Below are 23,905 nucleotides of genomic sequence, written 5' to 3' on the forward strand. Positions count from 1 at the left end.
CAACACATAGAGACAGTCCCTTGTATTCCCCCCCCAGCGCTTAGAACAGTGCTTTGCACGTAGTAAGCGCTTAACAAATGCTATTATTATTATTATTATTATTATTATTATTATGCCCCTCAAAGAGTCCAGCAGCTGCCGCTCCCCATGGACACGTGTGTTCCTGGCCGGGGAAACTACAACCCCCAGAGGGCTTTGCGGCCTTTGGGGCCTCAACCAATGAGGAGCGACTTTCTTCCAGGGGCGGGCAGCCCGCGTGGCCTGCCGGGAGTTGTAGTCCTTCCCTAGCGCGCGGCCGAGGCTCGGGCCGGGCCGTCGAACTACCAATCCCAGAAGGCCCCGCGTCCCGGCGAGCCAATCGGACGGCGGGTTCTTGGAGGCGGGGGAGCGCGCAGGCGCAGTGCGCGGGGTTGGGCATTCATGTGGAGGTCAGAGCGGCGGAGGGTGAGCGCGAGGGCCTGTAGGGTCCGGGGGCAGGGTGGTTGTGGGCATTAAATAATAATAGCAATAGTAATGATGGCATTTATTAAGCGCTTACTATGTGCAAAGCACTGTTCTAAGCGCTGGGGAGGTTACAAGGTGATCAGGCTGTCCCACGTGGGGCTCACAGTCTTCATCCCCATTTTACAGATGAGGTCACTGAGGCACAGTGAAGTGACTTGACCAAAGTCACACAGCCGACAAGAGCGGAAAATGGAAAAATCCCGGGCTAGGCCAAAGGTGGATCACGAGGGGAGAGGAATTTCACCCCTCTGCCCGGAATAATAATGATAATGGCATTTATTAAGCGCTTACTATGTGCAAAGCACTGTTCTAAGCGCTGGGGAGGTTACAGGGTGATCAGGCTGTCCCACGTGGGGCTCACAGTCTTCATCCCCATTTTACAGATGAGGTCACTGAGGCACAGAGAAGTGAAGTGACTTGACCAAAGTCACACAGAAAATGGGAGAAATCCCGGGCTAGGCCGAAGATGGATCACGAGGGGAGAGGAATTTCACCCCTCTGCCCGGAATAATAATGATAATGGCATGTATTAAGCGCTTACTATGTGTAAAGCACTGTTCTAAGCGCTGGGGAGGTTACAAGGTGATCAGGCTGTCCCACGTGGGGCTCACAGCCTTCATCCCCATTTTACAGATGAGGTCACTGAGGCACAGAGAAGTGAAGTGACTTGACCAAAGTCACACAGCCGACAGGTGCGGAAAATGGGAGAAATCCCGGGCTAGGCCGAAGATGGATCACGAGGGGAGAGGAATTTCACCCCTCTGCCCGGAATAATAATGATAATGGCATGTATTAAGCGCTTACTATGTGTAAAGCACTGTTCTAAGCGCTGGGGAGGTTACAAGGTGATCAGGCTGTCCCACGTGGGGCTCACAGTCTTCATCCCCATTTTACAGATGAGGTCACTGAGGCACAGAGAAGTGAAGTGACTTGCCCAAAGTCACACAGCCGACAGGTGCGGAAAATGGGAGAAATCCCGGGCTAGGCCGAAGATGGATCACGAGGGGAGAGGAATTTCACTCCTCTGCCCGGAATAATAATGATAATGGCATTTATTAAGCGCTTACTATGTGCAAAGCACTGTTCTAAGCGCTGGGGAGGTTACAAGGTGATCAGGCTGTCCCACGTGGGGCTCACAGCCTTCATCCCCATTTTACAGATGAGGTCACTGAGGCACAGAGAAGTGAAGTGACTTGACCAAAGTCACACAGCCGACAGGTGCGGAAAATGGGAGAAATCCCGGGCTAGGCCGAAGATGGATCACGAGGGGAGAGGAATTTCACCCCTCTGCCCGGAATAATAATGATAATGGCATTTATTAAGCGCTTACTATGTGCAAAGCACTGTTCTAAGCGCTGGGGAGGTTACAGGGTGATCAGGCTGTCCCACGTGGGGCTCACAGTCTTCATCCCCATTTTACAGATGAGGTCACTGAGGCACAGTGAAGTGACTTGACCAAAGTCACACAGCCAACAAGAGCGGAAAATGGAAAAATCCCGGGCTAGGCCAAAGGTGGATCACGAGGGGAGAGGAATTTCACCCCTCTGCCCGGAATAATAATGATAATGGCATTTATTAAGCGCTTACTATGTGCAAAGCACTGTTCTAAGCGCTGGGGAGGTTACAGGGTGATCAGGCTGTCCCACGTGGGGCTCACAGTCTTCATCCCCATTTTACAGATGAGGTCACTGAGGCACAGAGAAGTGAAGTGACTTGACCAAAGTCACACAGAAAATGGGAGAAATCCCGGGCTAGGCCGAAGATGGATCACGAGGGGAGAGGAATTTCACCCCTCTGCCCGGAATAATAATGATAATGGCATGTATTAAGCGCTTACTATGTGTAAAGCACTGTTCTAAGCGCTGGGGAGGTTACAAGGTGATCAGGCTGTCCCACGTGGGGCTCACAGCCTTCATCCCCATTTTACAGATGAGGTCACTGAGGCACAGAGAAGTGAAGTGACTTGACCAAAGTCACACAGCCGACAGGTGCGGAAAATGGGAGAAATCCCGGGCTAGGCCGAAGATGGATCACGAGGGGAGAGGAATTTCACCCCTCTGCCCGGAATAATAATGATAATGGCATGTATTAAGCGCTTACTATGTGTAAAGCACTGTTCTAAGCGCTGGGGAGGTTACAAGGTGATCAGGCTGTCCCACGTGGGGCTCACAGTCTTCATCCCCATTTTACAGATGAGGTCACTGAGGCACAGAGAAGTGAAGTGACTTGCCCAAAGTCACACAGCCGACAGGTGCGGAAAATGGGAGAAATCCCGGGCTAGGCCGAAGATGGATCACGAGGGGAGAGGAATTTCACTCCTCTGCCCGGAATAATAATGATAATGGCATTTATTAAGCGCTTACTATGTGCAAAGCACTGTTCTAAGCGCTGGGGAGGTTACAAGGTGATCAGGCTGTCCCACGTGGGGCTCACAGCCTTCATCCCCATTTTACAGATGAGGTCACTGAGGCACAGAGAAGTGAAGTGACTTGCCCAAAGTCACACAGCCGACAGGTGCGGAAAATGGGAGAAATCCCGGGCTAGGCCGAAGATGGATCACGAGGGGAGAGGAATTTCACCCCTCTGCCCGGAATAATAATGATAATGGCATTTATTAAGCGCTTACTATGTGCAAAGCACTGTTCTAAGCGCTGGGGAGGTTACAGGGTGATCAGGCTGTCCCACGTGGGGCTCACAGTCTTCATCCCCATTTTACAGATGAGGTCACTGAGGCACAGAGAAGTGAAGTGACTTGACCAAAGTCACACAGAAAATGGGAGAAATCCCGGGCTAGGCCGAAGATGGATCACGAGGGGAGAGGAATTTCACCCCTCTGCCCGGAATAATAATGATAATGGCATGTATTAAGCGCTTACTATGTGTAAAGCACTGTTCTAAGCGCTGGGGAGGTTACAAGGTGATCAGGCTGTCCCACGTGGGGCTCACAGCCTTCATCCCCATTTTACAGATGAGGTCACTGAGGCACAGAGAAGTGAAGTGACTTGACCAAAGTCACACAGCCGACAGGTGCGGAAAATGGGAGAAATCCCGGGCTAGGCCGAAGATGGATCACGAGGGGAGAGGAATTTCACCCCTCTGCCCGGAATAATAATGATAATGGCATGTATTAAGCGCTTACTATGTGTAAAGCACTGTTCTAAGCGCTGGGGAGGTTACAAGGTGATCAGGCTGTCCCACGTGGGGCTCACAGTCTTCATCCCCATTTTACAGATGAGGTCACTGAGGCACAGAGAAGTGAAGTGACTTGACCAAAGTCACACAGCCGACAGGTGCGGAAAATGGGAGAAATCCCGGGCTAGGCCGAAGATGGATCACGAGGGGAGAGGAATTTCACTCCTCTGCCCGGAATAATAATGATAATGGCATTTATTAAGCGCTTACTATGTGCAAAGCACTGTTCTAAGCGCTGGGGAGGTTACAAGGTGATCAGGCTGTCCCACGTGGGGCTCACAGCCTTCATCCCCATTTTACAGATGAGGTCACTGAGGCACAGAGAAGTGAAGTGACTTGACCAAAGTCACACAGCCGACAGGTGCGGAAAATGGGAGAAATCCCGGGCTAGGCCGAAGATGGATCACGAGGGGAGAGGAATTTCACCCCTCTGCCCGGAATAATAATGATAATGGCATTTATTAAGCGCTTACTATGTGCAAAGCACTGTTCTAAGCGCTGGGGAGGTTACAGGGTGATCAGGCTGTCCCACGTGGGGCTCACAGTCTTCATCCCCATTTTACAGATGAGGTCACTGAGGCACAGAGAAGTGAAGTGACTTGCCCAAAGTCACACAACTGACAAGTGCGGAAAATGGGAGAAATCCCGGGCTAGGCCTAAGATGGATCATGAGGGGAGAGAAATTTCACCCCTCTGCCCGGAATAATAATAATGATAATGATGGCATTTATTAAGCGCTTACTATGTGCAAAGCACTGTTCTAAGCGCTGGGGAGGTTACAAGGTGATCAGGCAGTCCCACGTGGGGCTCACAGTCTTCATCCCCTTTGTACAGATGAGGTCACTGAGGCACAGAGAAGTGAGGTGACTTGACCAAAGTCACACAGCCGACAAGAGCGGAAAATGGGAGAAATCCCGGGCTAGGCCGAAGATGGATCCCAAGGGGAGAGAGATTTCACCCCTCTGCCCGGAATAATAATAATAATAATGGCATTAAGCGCTTACCATGTGCAAAGCACTGTTCTAAGCGCTGGGGAGGTTACGAGGTGATCAGGCTGTCCCACGTGGGGCTCACAGTCTTCATCCCCATTTTACAGATGAGGTCACTGAGGCACAGAGAAGTTAAGTGACTTCAATCGTATTTATTGAGCGCTTACTGTGTGCAGAGCACTGTACTAAGCGCTTGCCCAAAGTCACACAGCTGACGAGCGGAAAATGGGAGAAATCCCGGGCTAGGCCGAAGATGGATCACGAGGGGAGAGAAATTTCACCCCCCTGCCCGGAATAATAATAATGGCATTTATTAAGCGCTTACTATGTGCTAAGCACTGGGGAGGTTACAAGGTAATCAGGTTGTCCCACGGGGGGCTCACAGTCAACCCCCATTTTGCAGATGAGGTAACTGAGGCCCAGAGAAGTGACGTGACTTGCCCAAAGTCACACAGTTGACAACTGGCGGAGGCGGGATTTGTACCCGTGACCTCTAACTCCAAAGCCCGGGCTCTTTCCACTGAGCCACCCTGCTTCTCTGTAAGCCCTGGGGTGGTGATATACTAATAACAATCATCCTAATGATGGTATCTGTTAAGCGCTTACTATGTGCCAAGCGCTGCTCTAAGCGCCGGGGTGGGTACAAGCTTATCAGGTTGGCCCACGTGGGACTCACAGACTTAATCCCGTGTTACAGAGGAGGTCACTGAGGCCCAGAGAAGTGAAGTCATAACGGGGGTGCTTGTTAATAATAATTAGGTGTTTGCTAAGCGCTTACTCTGTGCCAAGCGCTGGGGTGGGTACAAGTTTATCAGGTTGGCCTATGGGGCTCACAGACTTAATCTCTGTTTTACAGATGAGGTAACTGAGGTACAGAGATGTTAAGTGGCTTAATAATAATGATGGTATTGAGCACTTACTATGTGCCAAGCACTGTTTTAAGCACTGAGGGGGATGCAAGGTAATCAGGTTGTCCCACGTGTAGCTCAAAGTCTTCATCCCCATTTTACAAATGAGGGAACTGAGGCACAGAGAAGTGAAGTGACGTGCCTTAAGTCACATAGCTGACATACTTTCCAAGTGCTTAGTACAGTGCTCTGCACACAGAAAGCGCTCAATAAATACGATTGAATCAATCAATCAATCGTATTTATTGAGCACTTACTGTGTGCAGAGCACTGTACTAAGCGCTTGGGAAGTCCAAGTTGGCAACATATAGAGACGATCCCTACCCAACAACGGGCTCACAGTCTAGAAACGTGGACAGGTGTCAAGTCATCAGAATAAATAGAAATAAAGCTAGATGCACATCATTAACAAGTAGAATAGTAAACACACAAGTGTTTAAATGTCTCTGACGCATAGTAAGTGCTTAACAAATACCATAATTCTTATTATTACAAGTTGTATTCAAGCTGTCCGTTAGATTGTAAGACCCTTAGGAGGGCTGGGAATGGGTCTTAGGCATCTGCTGCATTCTCCCAAATTTTTAGTATAGGGCTCAAGATACCCTAGGTGCTGAATAAATCATTGAATGAATCATTGAATGAATAAATCATTGAATAATTAATAATAATATAATAATAATTCATTGAATGAATAAAGTGGCGGAGCTGGGATTGGAACCCATCACGCTGTTTCTGTACCTCTTCCTGAGTCCATGACCCTAGTCCTTCCCAATATGGTGTTTGAGCAGGAGCCCTGGGGTCTCAAGCCCAGCCCCCCCCCCTCCTGTCTGTCTGTCTCCCCCTCTAGATTGTAAGCTCAATGTGGACAGGGCATGTGGCCGTTACATTATTCTAATGTACTCTCAAGTGCTCAGTACAGTGGTCTGCGCGAAGTAAGAGCTCAATAAATCAGATTGAGTGACTGCGCTGGGTTAGGACTTTCAGCCACTGTCATTCATTCATTCATTCAGTCGTATTTATTGAGCGCTTACTGTGCGCAGAGCACTGTACTAAGCGCTTGGGAAGTCCAAGTTGGCAACATCTAGAGACGGTCCCTACCCAACGGCGGCCTCACGGTCTAGAAGGGGGAGACGGACAACAAAACAAAACAGATTAACAAAAGGAAATAAATAGAATAAACATGTACAAGTAAAATAGAGTAATAAATTCATTCATTCAGTCGTATTTGTTGAGCGCTTACTGTGTGCAGAGCACTGTGCTAAGCGCTTGGGAAGTACAAGTTGGCAACATAATATAATACATATATATGTATTATACATATATAATATATGTAATAACGTGTATATATATAATAAATGTTTATATATACACGTTTATATTTAAATTTAGGAGTGTATGAAGCAAAGATACTTCGGCCGGACTGTACTCCCAGCCCCACCTTCCTATAAGTGGATTTGGGGGTAGGGAGGAGCCCAGGGCGGGGGTGTCTGGAATAATCCCGTCACGGGCAGCCAGCATTACTGCTTCCCATCCCGGTTTTATTTGTCTGTCAGCCGGGGGTGGGCAGAGGGGGCCTGTCCCAGATCCTCCTGCCCCTCGGCATGGTTTGGCATGGGGGTCCTGCAGCCCCTGGGCTGGGAGAGGGTTGTCTCCAGGGGCTGCGTCTCTCTGCTCCACTCAATCAATCAATCAATCAATCAATCGTATTTATTGAGCGCTTACTGTGTGCAGAGCACTGTACTAAGCACTTGGGAAGTCCAAGTTGGCAACATCTAGAGACAGTCCCGACCCAACAGTGGGCTCACAGTCTAGAAGGGGGAGACAGAGAACAAAACCAAACATGCTAACAAAATAAAATAAATAGAATAGATATGTACAGGTACAATAAATAGAGTAATAAATATGTACAGACATATATACAAGGGAAGCAGCGTGGCTCAGTGGAAAGAGCCCGGGCTTTGGAGTCAGAGGTCGTGGGTTCAAATCCCGGCTCCGCCAATTGTCGGCTGTGTGACTTTGGGCAAGTCACTTCACTTCTCTGGGCCTCAGTTCCCTCATCTGTAAAATGGGCATTAAGACTGTGAGCCCCCCCCCGTGGGACAACCCAATCACCTTGTAACCTCCCCAGCGCTTAGAACAGTGCTTTGCACATAGTAGGTGCTTAATAAATGCCATTATTATTATTATTATTATATACATATATACAGGTGCGTGCAGCGTGGCTCAGTGGAAAGAGCCCAGGCTTTGGAGTCAGAGGTCATGGGTTTGAATGCCGGCTCCGCCACATGTCTGCTGTGTGACCTTGGGCAAGTCACTTAACTTCTCTGAGCCTCAGTTACCTCATCTGTAAAATGGAGATTGACTGTGAGCCCCACGTGGGACAACTTGATCACCTTGTATCCCCCCCAGCGCTTAGAACAGTGCTTTGCACATAGTAAGCGCTTAACAAATGCCATTATTATTGTTATTTATTATTATATGTACTCGTGCAGGTTTGACGGCCCGGAAAAAGCAAGGACCTCCCTGTCAGAGCCATGGCTGCCAAACTGTTCGAGGCCGTCGGCAAGTTCGGCCTGGCCTTGGCCGTGGCCGGTGGCGTCGTCAACTCCGCCCTGTACAATGGTGAGTGACTGAGGAGAGCCGGGTCTCCCTGGCCCCCCTATTTTTTTCTTTATGGTATCTGTTAGTAATAATAATAATAATAATAATAATGATGGCATTTGTTAAGCGCTTACTATGTGCAAGGCACTGTTCTAAGTGCTGTAGAGGATACAAAGTGATCAGGTTGTCCCACGTGGGGCCCACAGTCTTAATCCATATTTTACAGATGAGGTGACTGAGGCACAGAGAAATTAAGTGACTTGCCCAAAGTCCCACAGCAGACACGCGGCAGAGGCGGGATTTGAACCCATGCCCTCTGACTCCCAAGTCTGTGCTCTGTGCTCTAAGCCATGCTGCATTTATACTATGTTTTATACTATGTCCCCTTTTAGACTGTGAGCCCACTGTTGGGTAGGGACTGTCTCTATATGTTGCCAACTTGTACTTCCCAAGCGCTTAGTACAGTGCGCTGCACACAGTAAGTGCTCAATAAATACGATTGATTGATTGATTGATTGATTGATTATGTTCCAGGCCCTGTTCTAAGCGCTGGGGTAGATACAAGGTAATCAGGTTGGACACGGTTCATGGCCCACATGGGGCTGCCAGTCCCTTTTAGACTGTGAGCCCACTGTTGGGTAGGGACTGTCTCTATATGTTGCCAACTTGTACTTCCCAAGCGCTTAGTACAGTGCTTTGCACACAGAAAGCGCTCAATAAATACGATTGATTGATTGATTATGTTCCAGGCCCTGTTCTAAGCACTGGGGTGGATAAAAGGTAATCAGGTTGGACACGGTTCATGTCCCACATGGGACTGCCAGTCCCTTCTAGCCTGTGAGCCCATTGTTGGGTAGGGACCGTCTCTATATGTTGCCGACTTGTACTTCCTAAGCGCTTAGTCCAGTGCTCTGCACACCGTAAGCGCTCAATAAATACGATTGAGTGAATAATCCTCATTTCACAGATGAGGTAACTGAGGCCCAGAGAAGTGAAACGACTTGCCCAAAGTCACACAGCAGACAAGTGGCAGAACCGGGACCAGAATCCAGGTCCTTCTGATTCCCAGGCCCAGGCTGTAACTACTGGACCCGCTTCCCAGGTGGAGAGCGATTTCCCGAAATCAGTCCATCAGTCATTTTCATCAGGACCTGCTGGGCCCAGAGCGTTGTGCTAAGCACTTTGGGGAGCGGGCAGTGGTGGGGGGCGGGGGAGAGGCGATCCCTAAGCAGGGGTTTACGATCTAGTAGCAGGAGAAGCAGCGTGGCTCAGTGGAAAGAGCCCGGGCTTTGGAGTCAGAGGTCATCTATTTATTTTATTTTGATAATATGTTTTGGTTTGTTGTCTGTCTCCCCCTTCCAGACTGTGAGCCCGCTGTTGGGTAGGGACCGGCTTTATATGTTTCCCCCCCTCCCCTTCTCCATCCCCCCCCGCCTTACCTCCTTCCCCTCCCCACAGCACCTGTATACATGTTTATACGTATATATTACTCTATTTATTTTACTTGTACATATTTAGTCTATTTATTTCATTTTGTTAATATGTTTTGTTGTCTGTCCTCCCCTTCTAGACTATGAGCCTGCTGTTGGGTAGGGACCGTCTCTATTTGTTGGCAACTTGTACTTCCCAAGTGCTTAGTACAGTGTTTTGCACACAGTAAGCGCTCAATAAATATGATTGAATGAATGGGTCCAAATCCCGGCTCCGCCACTTGTCAGCTAGGTGACTTTGGGCAAGTCACTTCACTTCTCTGCGCCTCAGTGATCTCATCTGGAAAATGGGGATGAAGACTGTGAGCCCCCCGTGGGACAACCTGCCTTGTAACCTCCCCAGCGCTTAGAACAGCGCTTTGCACATAGTAAGCGCTTAATAAATGCTATCATTATTATTATTAGTAGTAGTAGTAGTAGTAGAAACGGGTCCTTTGGCAGGATGGCGCGGTTTAACCGAAATCAGCATACGCGTCTTTCAGGGAGAATTTCTGTTGAGGGGCAGGTTTTGCTCTCCGAGTCCTTGAGGGAGCTTAGGGCCTAGGGACGCTCTCTTACTCTTGTTGCTTTTGGAAACCTCGGGGTCCAAAACGTGGGGGGCCGAGCGGAGCGACGAGGGAGGGGATTAGGACCTCTCCCCCGTCCCCTCAGACCCTGAGCTGCCAGGACAGGTGATATCATCATCATCAATCGTATTTATTGAGCGCTTACTATGTGCAGAGCACTGTACTAAGCGCTTGGGAAATACAAATTGGCAACACATAGAGACGGTGATATCTGGGGACTGAATGCCCTCCCTCTGCCCCTCCGCCAAGCTAGCTCTCTTCCTCCCTTCAAGGCCCTACTGAGAGCTCACCTCCTCCGGGAGGCCTTCCCAGACTGAGCCCCTTCCTTCCTCTCCCCCTCGTCCCCCTCTCCATCCCCCCATCTTACCTCCTTCCCTTCCCCACAGCACCTGTATATATGTATATATGGTTGTACATATTTATTACTCTATTTATTTATTTATTTTACTTGTACATATCTATCCTATTTATTTTATTTTGTTGGTATGTTTGGTTTTGTTCTCTGTCTCCCCCTTTTAGACTGTGAGCCCACTGTTGGGTAGGGACTGTCTCTATGTGTTGCCAATTTGTACTTCCCAAGCGCTTAGTCCAGTGCTCTGCACATAGTAAGCGCTCAATAAATACGATTGATGATGATGATGATGATGAATTGGTCTCCCCTCGTTTGAAACAGCGTGGCCTAATGGGTAGAGCACAGGCCTGAGAGTCAGAAGGGTTCTCATCCCGGCCCTGACGCTAATCCCAGCTCCACCACTTGTCTGCTTGGTGACCTTGGTCAAGTCACTTGACATCTCTGTGCCTCAGTTACCTCATCTATAAAATGGGGATGAAGACTATGAGCCCCACAGGCGTCGCCCTGATTACCTTATATCTACCACAGTGCTTAGAACAGTGCTCAGCACATAGTAAACGCTTAACAAGGCCAACGTTATAATTGTTATGTGACCTTGGGGAAGTCACTTCACTTCTCTGGGCTTTAGTTACTTCATCTGTAAAACGGGGATTAATCAATCAATCGTATTTATTGAGCGCTTACTGTGTGCTGAGCACTGTACTAAACGCTTGGGAAGTACAAGTTGGCAACATCATCATCATCAATCATATTTATTGAGCACTTACTGTGTGCAGAGCACTACTAAAGGCTTGGGAAGTACAAGTTGGCAACATCATCATCATCAATCGTATTTATTGAGCGCTTACTATGTGCAGAGCTTGGGAAGTACAAATTGGCAACATATAGAGACAGTCCCTACCCAACAATGGGCTCACAGTCTAAAAGGACTATGAGCCCCATGTAGGAAAGGGACTGTCCAACCTGATTAGTTGGTATCTACCCCAGTTCTTAGAAGAGTTCTTGATAATAATACTAATAATAATAATGGTATGTGTTGAGCACTTAATATGTGCCAAGCACTAGTCTAAGCACTGGCGCAAATGCAAGGTTATCAGGTTGTCCCAAGTGGGGCTCACAGTCTTAACCCCCATTTTACAGATGAGGTAACTGAGGCACAGAGAATAATAATAATAATAATAATGGCATTTGTTAGGCGCTTACTATGTGCGAAGCACTGTTCTAAGCGCTGGGGGGATACAAGATAATCAGGTTGTCCCACGTGGGGCTCACAGTCTTAATCCCCATTTTACAGATGAGGTAACCGAGGCTCTGAGAAGGTAAGTGGCTTGCCCCAGGTCACACAGCAGATAAGTGGCGGAGCCAGGATTAGAACACATGTCCTCTGACTCCCGTGCCCGGGCCCTTGGAACTAAGCCACACAGCTTCTCTGCATAGTTAGCACGTAACAAATACTGTCGTCATCATCATCATCAATCGTATTTATTGAGCGCTTACTACGTGCAGAGCACTGTACCAAGCACTTGGGAAGTACAAATTGGCAACATCTAGAGACGGTCCCTACCCAACAGTGGGCTCACAGTCTAAAAGGGGGAGACGGAGAACAAAACCAAACATACTAACAAAATAAAATAAATAGGATAGATATGTAAATAAATAGAATCTTCGCTTGTGTGTGTGTTTTTGTGTGTTTTTGTGTCTCCGTCTTCCCCACCTCCCAGTGGACGCCGGCCATCGAGCGGTGATCTTTGACCGCTTCCGGGGCGTCCAGGATGTCGTGGTGGGGGAGGGGACGCATTTCCTCATCCCCTGGGTCCAGAAGCCGATCGTCTTCGACTGCCGCTCCCGCCCGCGGAACGTCCCCGTCATCACCGGGAGCAAAGGTGGGCGCCCGTTCGAGGGGGTCGGAGGGCGGGGGTCCCGTCGGGTGGGCTTCAGCTTTGGCCAGAGATACCCATCCGGCCCCCACCGGTTGCCCCATTGAGTCTTGCTTGTCTCCCGCTCCTGCCGCCTTCCAGATTGGGCGGCGAGAGAAGGCCGAGGGGTCTCCCCAGAGCCCCCCGCTTTACCAGGCCCCCTCCCCATTGGAGCCTCACAGCTTCCCAGGGCACTAGGTAGTGTGGCCTAGTGGATAAGAACACAGGCCTGGGGGTCAAAAGGATGTGGATTCTAATCCCGGCTCAGCCACTTGTCTGATGGAAAGAGGAGGAAAAGAGGGCTTAATCAGGAAATGACTATGTGCCAAGCACTGTAATAATAATAATAATGGCATTTATTAAGCGCTTACTATGTGCAAAGCACCGCTCTAAGCGCTGGGGAGGTTACAAGGTGATCAGGTTGTCCCAGGGGGGCTCACAGTCTTAATCCTCATTTTACAGGTGAGGGAACTGAGGCCCAGAGAACAATAATAATAATAATGGCACTTGTTAAGCGCTTACTATGTGCAAAGCACCGTTCTAAGCGCTGGGGGGATAGAAGGTGATCAGGTTGTCCCACGTGGGGCTCACAGTCATCATCCCCATTTTACAGAGGAGGGAACTGAGGCCCAGAGAAGTGAAGTGACTTGCCCAAAGTCACACAGCTGACAAGTGGCGGAGCAGGGATTTGAAGCCGTGACCTCTGACTCCAAAGCCCGGGCTCTTTCCACTGAGCCACGCTGCTTCTCTGTACCAAGCATTGGAGTAGATTCATTCATTCAGTCGTATTTATTGAGCGTTTACTGTGTGCAGAGCACTGGACTAAGCGCTTGGAAAGTACAATTTGACAACAGATAGAGACAGTCCCTAATAATAAATAATGATGGCATTTGTTAAGCACTTACTAAGTGTGAAGCACTGTTCTAAGCGCTGGGGGGTGGATACAGGTGATCAGGTTGTCCCACGGGGGGCTCACAGTCATTATCATCATCAATCGTATTTATTGAGCGCTTACTATGTGCAGAGCACTGTACTAAGCGCTTGGGAAGTACAAATTGGCAACATATAGAGACAGTCCCTACCCAACAGTGGGCTCACAGTCTAAAAGGGGGAGACAGAGAACAAAACCAAACATACTAACAAAATAAAATAAATAGAATAGATATGTACAAATAAAATAAATAAATAAATAAATGGAGTAAAAAATATGTACATACATATATACAGGTGCTGTGGGGAAGGGAAGGAGGTAAGATGGGGGGGATGGAGAGGGGGACGAGGGGGAGAGGAAGGAAGGGGCTCAGTCTGGGAAGGCCTCTTGGAGGAGGTGAGCTCTCAGCAGGGCCTTGAAGGGAGGAAGAGAGCTAGCTTGGCGGATGGGCAGAGGGAGGGCATTCCAGGCCTGGGGGATGACGTGGGCCGGGGGTCGATGGCAGGACAACAATGGGCTTATAGTCTAGAAAAGGGGAGATGGACATCAAAACAAGTAAACAGGCTTCAATAGCATCAGTGTAAATAAATAGAATTATAGATATAGACACATCACTAATAAATAGAAAAATATGTGCATATATACAAGTGCTTTGGGGCGGGGAGGGGGGTAGAGCAGAGGGAGGGAGTCGGGGCGATGGGGAGGAGGAGTAGAGGAAAGGGGGCTTATTCTGGGAAGGCCTCCTGGAGGAGGTGAGCTCTCAGGAGGACTTTGAAAGGGGGAAGTGTGCTAGTTTGGCAGATGTGAGGAGGGAGAGGATTCCAGGCCAGAGGTAGGACGTGGGCCAGGCGAGAACGAGGCCCAGAGAAGAGGTTAGTGGCCGAGGAGCGGAGGGTGCAGGCTGGGCTGGAGAAGGAGAGAAGGGAGGTGAGGGAGGAGGGAGCGAGGTGATGGACAGCCTTGAAGCCAAGAGTGAGGAGTTTTGGCTTTATGTGAAAGTTGACAGGCAACCACTGGAGATTTTTGTGGAAGGGGGATGACATGCTTAGTACATGCTTAGAAAGGTAATACGGGCAGCAGAGCCAAGTGTAGACTGAAGTGGGGAGAGACAGGAGGTTGGGAGATCAGAAGGGATTCTGATGCAGTTGGGATCAGTTGGGATCTGATGAGTGATTGTACTAACAAGGTAATGGTTTGGATGGAGAGGAAAGGGCGGATCTTGGCGATGTTGTGCAGGTGAGACTGGCAGGTTTTGATGACAGATTGGGTATGTGGGGTGAATGAGAGAACGGAGTCAAGGGTGACACCAAGGTTGTGGGCTTGTGAGACAGGAAGGATGGTAGCGCCGTCCACAGTGATGGAGAGGATGGCGTTTGGGAGGGAAGATAAGATACAAGCTACTCGGTTTGGACACAGTCCACGTCCCACGTGGGACTCACAGTCGTAATCCCCATTTTACAGATGAGGGAACTGAGGGACAGACAAGTGAAGTGACTTGCCCAAGGTTACGCAACCGGCATGGGGCGGAGCTGGGATTAGAACCCAGGTGTTTGGGCTTTCTCCACTAAGCCATGCCAACCCACGGTTCCTCAGGCGTCGTGGGCCAGCCAGGCCGGGCCCTGGCCGCGAGGCGGGGGAAAAAGGTGGTCGTCCGGCCCTCCCCGGGGCCCCTTCTCAGTCTTCCTGCGCATCCCCCTCCCCCAGACCTGCAGAACGTGAATATCACGCTGAGGATCCTTTTCCGCCCCGTGGCCAACCAGCTGCCCCGCATCTTCACCAGCATCGGCGAAGACTACGATGAGCGCGTCCTGCCGTCCATCACCACCGAGATCCTCAAGTCCGTGGTGGTGAGTGCCTGCCTGGAGGGACCACTGTACCCGGAGTCCATCTTAGCCTCAACTCCTGGGAATCGGTCCTGGGGGCAGGGCCAGCCAGGCCAAATTAAATAACGACGATGGTATTTGTTGAGGGCTTCCTGTGTATCGGGCACTGTCTTAAGCACTGGGGTAGATAGTCAGATCGGACGCAGTCCCCATTCCGCAGTAAGCTCACGATCCAAATAGGCGGGAGAAGGGGAAACAGCAGGGCTAGTGGATAGAGCCCAGGCCAGGGACTCAGAAGGACCTCGCCGGCTCCGCCACTTGTCCGCTGTACGACCTCGGGCAAGTCACTTGACTTCTCTGCGCCTCGGCAACCTCATCTGTAAAATGGGGGTTAAGCCTGTGAGCCCCGCGTGGGACAGGGACTGAGTCCAACCTGATTAGCTTCAATCTACTCCAGTGCTTAGAACAGTGCCTGACACATAGTAAGTGCTTAACAGATGCCATCACTAACAGGTGACTTGGAAAGAGCAGCCATTCAACTCCCCTTTAGCGGGGAAACTCCACATGGGCAAGGAACCTGTCATTTCTTTGTTTTTTTTTTTTTGTTGGGGTTTTTTTTATGCTGTTTGTTAAGTGTCTACTATATGTTAAGCACAGTTCTAAGCTCTGGGCTAGATACAAGTTTATCAGGTTGGACACAGTCCCTGTCCCATATAGGGCTCACGGTCTAAGTTGGAGGGAGGAGGATTTAATCCCCATTTTACAAATGAGGTAACTGAGACGCAGAGAAGTGAAGCGACTCACCCAAGGTCACACAGCAAGCAGTCAGCAGAGCCGGGATTAGAGACCGTGACCTTCTTACTTCCAGATCCATTCTCTGCCCACAATACCGTGCACTTGTCTGCTGTGTGACCTTGGGCAAATCACTTCTCCGGGCCTCAGTTACTTCATTTGTAAAATGGGGATTAAAGCTGTGAGCCCCATGTGGGACAGGGACTGCATCCAACCTGATTAGCTTGTATCTATCCCAGCGCATAGAACAGTGCTTGACACGTAGTAAGTGCTTAACTAATACCATCTTTGCTATTATCATTATTATTATTATAAGAAAGATGGTATTTGATGTAGTAATAATATTTATCCCAGTGCATAGGACAGTCCTTGACACATAGTAAGTATGACAACAAAGATGGTGTTTGGTATAATAATAATAATAAACCAAGCCCAGCGGGTGTCCTCTGGTGGTGAGTAATAGTGGTGTTTATTGAGTGCAGTGCACTGTACTAAGCGCTTGAGAATGTATTACAGCAGCCCAGGGCTCAGTTCCTGCCCTCAGGGAGCTTCCACTTTCACTGGGGAGACTGATACAGAGATATTCGCGAGCGGAGGAATCCGAATCAATGAAAGGGAACGACCAGTGACCTAGGGCTGAAGGTGGGAGACAGTAGACCATTCATTCATTCAATTGTATTTATTGAGCACTTACTGTGTGCAGAGCACTGGACTAAGCGTTTGGGAAATATAAGTTGGCGACGTATAGAGATGGTCCCTACCCAACAATGGGCTCACAGTCTAGAAGGGAGAGATGGACAACAAAACAAAACTTGCGGACAATGTCAAGTCGTCAGAATAAATAGAATTAAAGCTAAGTGCATGTCATTAACAAAATAAATAGAATAATAAATATGTACAAGTAAAATAAATAGAGTAATAAATCTGTACAAACATATATACAAGTGCTGTGGGGAGGGGAAGGAGGTAGGGCCAGGGGGGTGAAAAAGGGCTTAGTCTCTGGGAAGGCCTCTTGGAGGAGGTGAGCTCTCAGTAGGGCCTTGAAGGGAGGAAGAGAGCTAGCTTGGATGTGTGGAGGGAGGGCATTCCAGGCCAGGGGGAGGATGTGGGCCGGGGGTCGACGGTGGGACAGGCGAGAACGAGGTACGGGGAGGAGATTAGTGGCGGAGGAGCGGAGGGTGCGGGCTGCGCTGGAGAAGGAGAGAAGGGAGGTGAGGTAGGAGGGGGCGAGGGGATGGACAGCCTTGAGACCAGAGGGTTGTACCAGGGGAGAAAAGTCTTGGGGGTGGTAGGTTGCCTCCGTTGCCCCCGTTCCCACCACCGATCTTCCCCCGCCACCATCCGCAGGCACGCTTTGATGCCGGGGAGCTCATTACCCAGAGGGAGCTGGTGTCCAGGCAAGTGAGCGATGACCTCACGGAGCGAGCGGCCACCTTCGGGCTCATCCTGGATGACGTCTCCCTGGTAAGGCCAACCGCGGCCGCGAAGCCGGTCAGCGGTCCGCCCTGAGCCGGCCCGGGACCGGCCTTCCGGCAGGCCACAACCATCTTCACAGACTGAAGCGTGGCCGGAGTGGGTTGGGAGGGGGCGGGCGGGATTCAGCGGGAGGGAGGGAGAACCCCAGGGGTCCTCTGGGCGGCTTTGCTTCGTGGGGCAGGAGATCACTTGGAAGTCAGTCGGAGGCTGGCATCGTGGGCCGCTTCGGGTCACGGTCCGTGGCCCGTCCTGGGCACCTGCCTTCCCCATCGCCTTCTCCCGAAATCCCTCAATCCATCCTGGTTGCCTGGGCAGGAGGAGGAAGCCAGTTTAATAATAATAATGGCATTTAGTAAGCGCTTACTATGTGCAAAGTGCAGTTCTAAGCGCTGGAGGATACAAGTTAATCAGGTTGTCCCACATGGGCTCACAGTCTTAATCCCCATTTTACAGATGAGGTAATTTAGGCACAGAGAAGTGAAGTGACTTGCCCAAAGTCACACAGCTGACATTTGGCGGAGTCGGGATTTGAATCCATGACCTCTGACTCCAAAGCCCGTGCTCCTTTCACTGAGCCACGCTGCTTCTCTTAATGGGAGGAGTCGGTCGTTCAATCTGTAGTATTAACTGAGCCTGGGCTAAGCACTTGGTTATAGAGACGCTATCCCTGCCCTCAAGGAGCTCGTAGCATAACCGGGAAGACAAAATGTTAAATTAGATAACAGGTAGAAGAAATAATAATAATTATGGTACTTGTTAAGTGCTTAGTATGTGCTAAGCACTGGGGTAGATACAAGTTAATAATAATAGTGGTGGTATTTAAGTGCTTACTATGTGCCAGACACTGTACTAAGCTCTGGGGTGGATACAAGCAAATCAGGTTGGACACAGTCCCTGACCCACATGGGGCTCCCACTCTAATTCCCCATTTTTTACAGATGAGGTAACTGAGGCCTAGAGAAGTGAAGTGACTTGCCCAAGGTCACACAGCAGACACATGGCGGAGCCGGGATAAAGACCCAGGTCCCTCTGACTCCCCAGGCCCTTGGCTCTACCCCCTTCGCCATTCTGCATCTTGCCTGCTTAGTATGTGCCTTTTAGACTGTGAGCCCACTGTTGGGTCGGGACTGTCTCTATATGTTGCCATCTTGTACTTCCCAAGCGCTTAGTACAGTGCTCTGCACACAGTAAGCGCTCAATAAATACGATTGATTGATTGATTGATGTGCCAAGCACTGTCCTAAGCACTGGAATAGATACAAGTTAATCAGTTTAGACACAGTCTGTGTTCCACATGGGGCTCAATCCTCATTCTATACAGGTAAGGTAACTGAGGCCCAGAGAATTGAAGTGGCTTGCCCAAGGTCACACAGCAGACACGTGGCGGAGCTGGGATTAGAACCCAGGTCCCTCTGACTCCTGGGAAGCTGGGTCAGCCTTAGATCGAGTTTGGCTCGGCTACGGTGTTGAGCAAGAGCCCCGGGCCGGCCCGCTCATCTGGAAAAGCGGAGCCCGGAAGGCTTCAACTGAAAACCCGGTCGCACCCCCTCCCCCCATGTTGCAGCCGCCCCCTGCACCCCCTGGGAACCCCGGGGGGAGGGTGTAATAATTCAGGTGTCCCTGTGGCCTTTTGTTCCCTCTGGGGTTTGCAGGAACGGTTATATAATTAACATTAGTTGTGGTATTAAGCACTTGCTGTGTGCCAGGCAATGTACTGGTTGGACACGGTCCCTGGCTCACACTGGGCTCACTGTCTTAAACCCCATTTTGCAAAGGAGGTAACTGAGGCACAGAGAAGTAAAGTGACTTGCCCAGGGTCTTGCAGCAGACAAGTGGCAGAGCTGGGATTACAGCCCAGGTCCTTCTGACTTCATCATCATCATCATCAATCGTATTTATTGAGCACTTACTATGTGCAGAGCACTGTACTAAGCGCTTGGGAAGTACAATTTGGCAACATCTAGAGACAGTCCCTACCCAATAGTGGGCTCACAGTCTAAAAGGGGGAGACAGAGAACAAAACCAAACATACTAACAAAATAAAATAAATAGAATAGATATGTACAAGTAAAATAAATAGATAAATAAAAAGAGTAATAAATATGTACAAACATATATACATATATACAGGTGCTGTGGGGAAGGGAAGGAGGTAAGATGGGGGGAGATGGAGAGGGGGACGAGGGGGAGAGGAGGGAAGGGGCTCAGTCTGGGAAGGCCTCCTGGAGGAGGTGAGCTCTCACATTCATTCATTCATTCAATCGTATTTATTGAGCACTTACTGTGTGCAGAGCACTGTACTAAGCGCTTGGGAAGTACAAGTTGGCAACATATAGAGACGGTCCCTATCCAACAGTGGGCTCACAGTCTCCGTGCTCTGTCCACTAGGCCATGCCCGGTGCCAGGACCATCGGGTTTCCCCGACCCGTGTGGCGGTGGTCCGGGCATCTCCCTGGTACCTAGGAAGAGGTGGGTTTTCCAGAATGCTCCCTGTGACTTCAACCCCCACCCCATCAGCGCTTAGAACAATGCCTGGCACATAGTAAGCGCTGAACAAATACCATAATTAACCAGGACTTGACCCAGGGGGCTGGAACCATGGAGAGTCGCATCTCGGTGTCCTCCCGGCCATTCTGGATGGTGAGGGGACTCAAGCTGAGGACGCTCGTAGACACCTGAGCAGTGAAAGTGCTCAATACAGTGCTCTGGGGATAGTAAGAGCTCGGTACATACCACTGATAACGATGATAATTTGTACATATTTATTACTCTGTTTATTTTACTAGTACATACGTATTCTATTTTATTTTGTTAATATGTTTGGTTTTGTTCTCTGTCTCCCCCTTTTAGACTGTGAGCCCACTGTTGGGTAGGGACTGTCTCTGTATGTTGCCAATTTGTGCTTCCCAAGCGCTTAGTACAGTGCTCTGCACACAGTAAGCGCTCAATAAATACGATTGATGATGATGAAAGTCTCATCGCCACCTCCCCAGAGGCCGTGTGACCCTGGGTGGGAGGGGGAAGTGGAGAAGCAGCGTGGCTTAGTGGAAAGAGCACAGGTTTAGGAGTCAGAGGACCTGGGTTCTAATCCCGGCTCTGCCATTTGTCAGCTGTGTGATGTTGGGCAAACCACTTAACTTCTCTGAGCCTCAGTTACCTCATCTGTCAAATGGGGATGAAGACTGTGAGCCCCACGTGGGACAGCCTGATTACCTTGTACCTACCCCAGTGCTTAGAACAGTGCTTGGCACATAGTAAGTGCTTAACAAATACCATTATTATTATTATTCTCTGGGCCGCAGTTCCCTCATCTGGAAAATGGGGATTGAGACTATGAGCCCCATGTGGGACAGGGATTGTGTCCAACCCAATTTGCTGGTATCCACTCCAACGCTTAGTACAGTGCCTGCCACATAGTAAATGCTGAACAAATACCACAATAATTATTATCATGGTATTGGTGTGGCTCCCCTCTAGACTGTGAGGTCGTTGTGGGCAGGGAGTGTGTCTACCAACTTCATTCTAGTGTCCTCGCCCAAGTGCTTAGTACAGTGCTCTGCGCGCAGTAAGGACTTAATAAAGAGGATCTACTGACCAAATGATTGTCCCTCTAGACCCATCTGACCTTCGGGAAGGAGTTCACAGAGGCTGTGGAAGCCAAGCAGGTGGCCCAGCAGGAAGCCGAGCGGGCCAGATTCGTCGTGGAGAAGGTGAGCGTTCCACCAGATGGTGGGTTTCCTGCTCTCCTGGCCCGCCATCCGGGTGGTCGGTCGGGGACGCCCCGTCCGTGGCCCCGGCCAGCCGCCGGCTTTGCCTTTCTCACGGGATCGAAGGGCCAAAAATGTCGCGCGGCTAAAAGTGTCCATTTCGCCGACGCAGCCGAAGAAGGGCCCTTAGGGAAGCTCATCACTTCCTCTGGACGACCCACGGGGACAGAAGCAGTTCGTTCATTCAGCCGTGTTTATGGAACGCTGGCTGTGCAGAGCACTGTGCTAAGCGCTTGAGAAAGTACAGCATAATGGGAAACAGACACTTCCCTGCCCTCTCGGAGCTTACAGTCTAGAGAGGAGTGTATTCTCCCAAGCTTTTAGGGCAGTGAAACCTGTCAGACTGGAGAATGCCTCCTCTCATCCTGGGCTGACACTCCCAAGGGGGTGGGACTCCCAGCTCCAATCAGTGGTATTTATTGAGCACTTTCTGCCTGCAGACGACGGTACTGAGCGTTTGGGAAGGTACAGTAGGGTCGGTCCACGGCACTAGCCCTCTTCCTCCCTTCAAGGCCCTACTGAGAGCTCACCTCCTCCAGGAGGCCTTCCCACACTGAGCCCCTTCCTTCCTCTCCCCCTCGTCCCCCTCTCCATCCCCCCCATCTTACCTCCCTCCCTTCCCCACAGCACCTGTATATATGTATATATGTTTGTACATATTTATTACTCTATTTTACTTGTACATATCTATTCTATTTATTTTATTTTGTTAGTATATTTGGTTTTGTTCTCTGTCTCCCCCTTTTAGACTGTGAGCCCACTGTTGGGTAGGGACTGTCTCTATATGTTGCCAACTTGTACTTCCCAAGAGCTTAGTACAGTGCTCTGCACACAGTAAGCGCTCAATAAATACGATCGATCGATCGATCAAGGAGGCAGTTGTCTGAAAATGCTAAAAATAGTGGCTCTTTGTGCTCAGGTCACCTGCCCGCTCTCGCTCTCTGGTGAATTCCTCCCTTGTCTCCCCAGTTAAATCCTCTTCTTCCCTCCCACCCACTTGCCAGCCCTGGATCTCGCTTGGCTAATCGGTCAGTTGTAATTATTGAGTGCTTTCTGTGGGCAGAGCACTCTACTGAGCGCTTGGGAGAGTACAGTATAACAGTTGGTGATAATAATGATGGTATTCGTTATGTCCTTCTATGTGCTAAGCACTGTTCTAAGTGCTGGGGTAGAGCTAAACTAATCAGGTTGGGCTAATCCTGTCCCAGATGGGGCTCACGGCCTTAATTTTACAGATGAGGGAACCGAGACCCAGAGAAGGGAAGTGACTTGCCTAAGGTCACCCAGCAGACAAGTGGCGGAGCTGAGATTAGAACTCAGGTCCTTCTGACGCCCAGGCCCGTGCTCTATCCACTCGGCTGGGCTGTTTCTGTCGTATTAATAGTAATTGTTGTATTTGTTTAGCGCCTACTCTGTGCCAGGCACTGTTCTAAGCGCTGGGGTGGATACAAGTAGATCAGGTTGGATCCAGTCCCTGTCCCATGTGGGGCTCACGGTCTCAGTCATAATGATGGTGTTTGTTAAGCGCTTATTGTGTGCCAAGACTGTTCTAAGCCCTGGGGGAGATACAGGGTAATCAGGTTGTCCCACGTGGGGCTCACAATCCCCATCTCACAGATGAGGCAGACACGTTCCCTCCCACAAAGAGCATATTCAGCCTAAAATCCCGCTCGCTGCCTCCGAAAGAGGTCCTGGAGTGAGGAGGTGGGAGAGAGGATGGCGGCTTCCATAGGGGTGGCAGTGCCAGCCTAGAGCAGCGATGTTTCTCTCCTCTGTGTGTGCTTAGCGCTGAGTACAGTGCTTTGCACACAGTAAGTGCTCAACAGATACGACAGAGACTGCCAGGAAAGTTGGCCGCTTGGTTGGAAACCGGGGGCCGTTGGGGGGTCCAAGCGCTCAGTACAGTGCTCTGCACACAGTAAGCGCTTAACAAATGTGATTGAATAATTGAATGAATGGTCCTGGAGGTTTGCCCGGCCCCGCTCTCCACCCCGAGCCCCCGGTCAGGGCTGGGTGTGGGCCGTGGGCCGGGCGTCGCCACCCTCTCTGTCCCAGGGTCCGGCGGTCAGCGGTCTCCGGGCCTCCCCCACTTCCCCTCTCGCAGGCCGAGCAGCAGAAGAAGGCGGCCATCATCTCCGCCGAGGGGGACTCGAAAGCGGCCGAGCTGATCGCCAACTCCCTGGCCACGGCCGGCGACGGGCTGATCGAGCTGCGGAAGCTGGAGGCGGCGGAAGACATCGCCTACCAGCTGTCGCGCTCCCGAAACATCACCTACCTGCCGGCCGGCCAGTCGGTGCTCCTACAGCTGCCCCAGTGACCCCCTGCGGCCGCCCCGGTGACCCCGCCGGGCCCGACCGGTTCTCTCCAGCCCCTCAGCTCTGACGCCACGGCTGCCCCGGGGAGGCCGCCAGCCCGACCGCGGCCCTCCTCTCCTCCCGCTCCCCGGCCCCGGTGAGACCACCGGCCCGATCTGGGCAGGACTACCCCCAACATATCTTCCTCCTCCTCCTCCACCGCCTCCACCTAGAAATCACTGTGAAACGTCGATTCGGCAGAAGGAAAATGGAAAATAAAGAAGAATCAGTGTTGGATCCTTAA

At 50.4% G+C, this 23,905-nt stretch overlaps 1 protein-coding gene across 1 annotated transcript; it reads left to right on the forward strand.

Moving 5' to 3' along the window:
• Positions 1-429: 429 nt before the first annotated feature.
• Positions 430-23,905, forward strand: PHB (prohibitin). Its single transcript, XM_038753801.1, has 7 exons — positions 430-444; positions 8,086-8,215; positions 12,324-12,485; positions 15,154-15,296; positions 17,412-17,528; positions 21,155-21,250; positions 23,412-23,905. The coding sequence occupies exons 2-7, from the start codon at positions 8,128-8,130 to the stop codon at positions 23,622-23,624; spliced, it is 819 nt and encodes a 272-aa protein (XP_038609729.1). The 5' UTR covers positions 430-444; positions 8,086-8,127; the 3' UTR covers positions 23,625-23,905.

The sequence above is a fragment of the Tachyglossus aculeatus genome, chromosome 11 (genome assembly GCF_015852505.1).
Source record: "Tachyglossus aculeatus isolate mTacAcu1 chromosome 11, mTacAcu1.pri, whole genome shotgun sequence".
Classification (NCBI taxonomy): Eukaryota; Metazoa; Chordata; class Mammalia; order Monotremata; family Tachyglossidae; genus Tachyglossus; species Tachyglossus aculeatus.

Excerpts from the sequence above, each read along its gene's own strand:
- PHB (XM_038753801.1), top strand. The coding sequence starts at position 8,128 with ATGGCTGCCAAACTGTTCGAGGCCGTCGGCAAGTTCGGCCTGGCCTTG. Across the intron at positions 12,486-15,153 it reads CGTCATCACCGGGAGCAAAG|ACCTGCAGAACGTGAATATC; the intron begins GTGGGCGCCCGT and ends CCCCTCCCCCAG. Across the intron at positions 21,251-23,411 it reads CCAGATTCGTCGTGGAGAAG|GCCGAGCAGCAGAAGAAGGC; the intron begins GTGAGCGTTCCA and ends CCCCTCTCGCAG.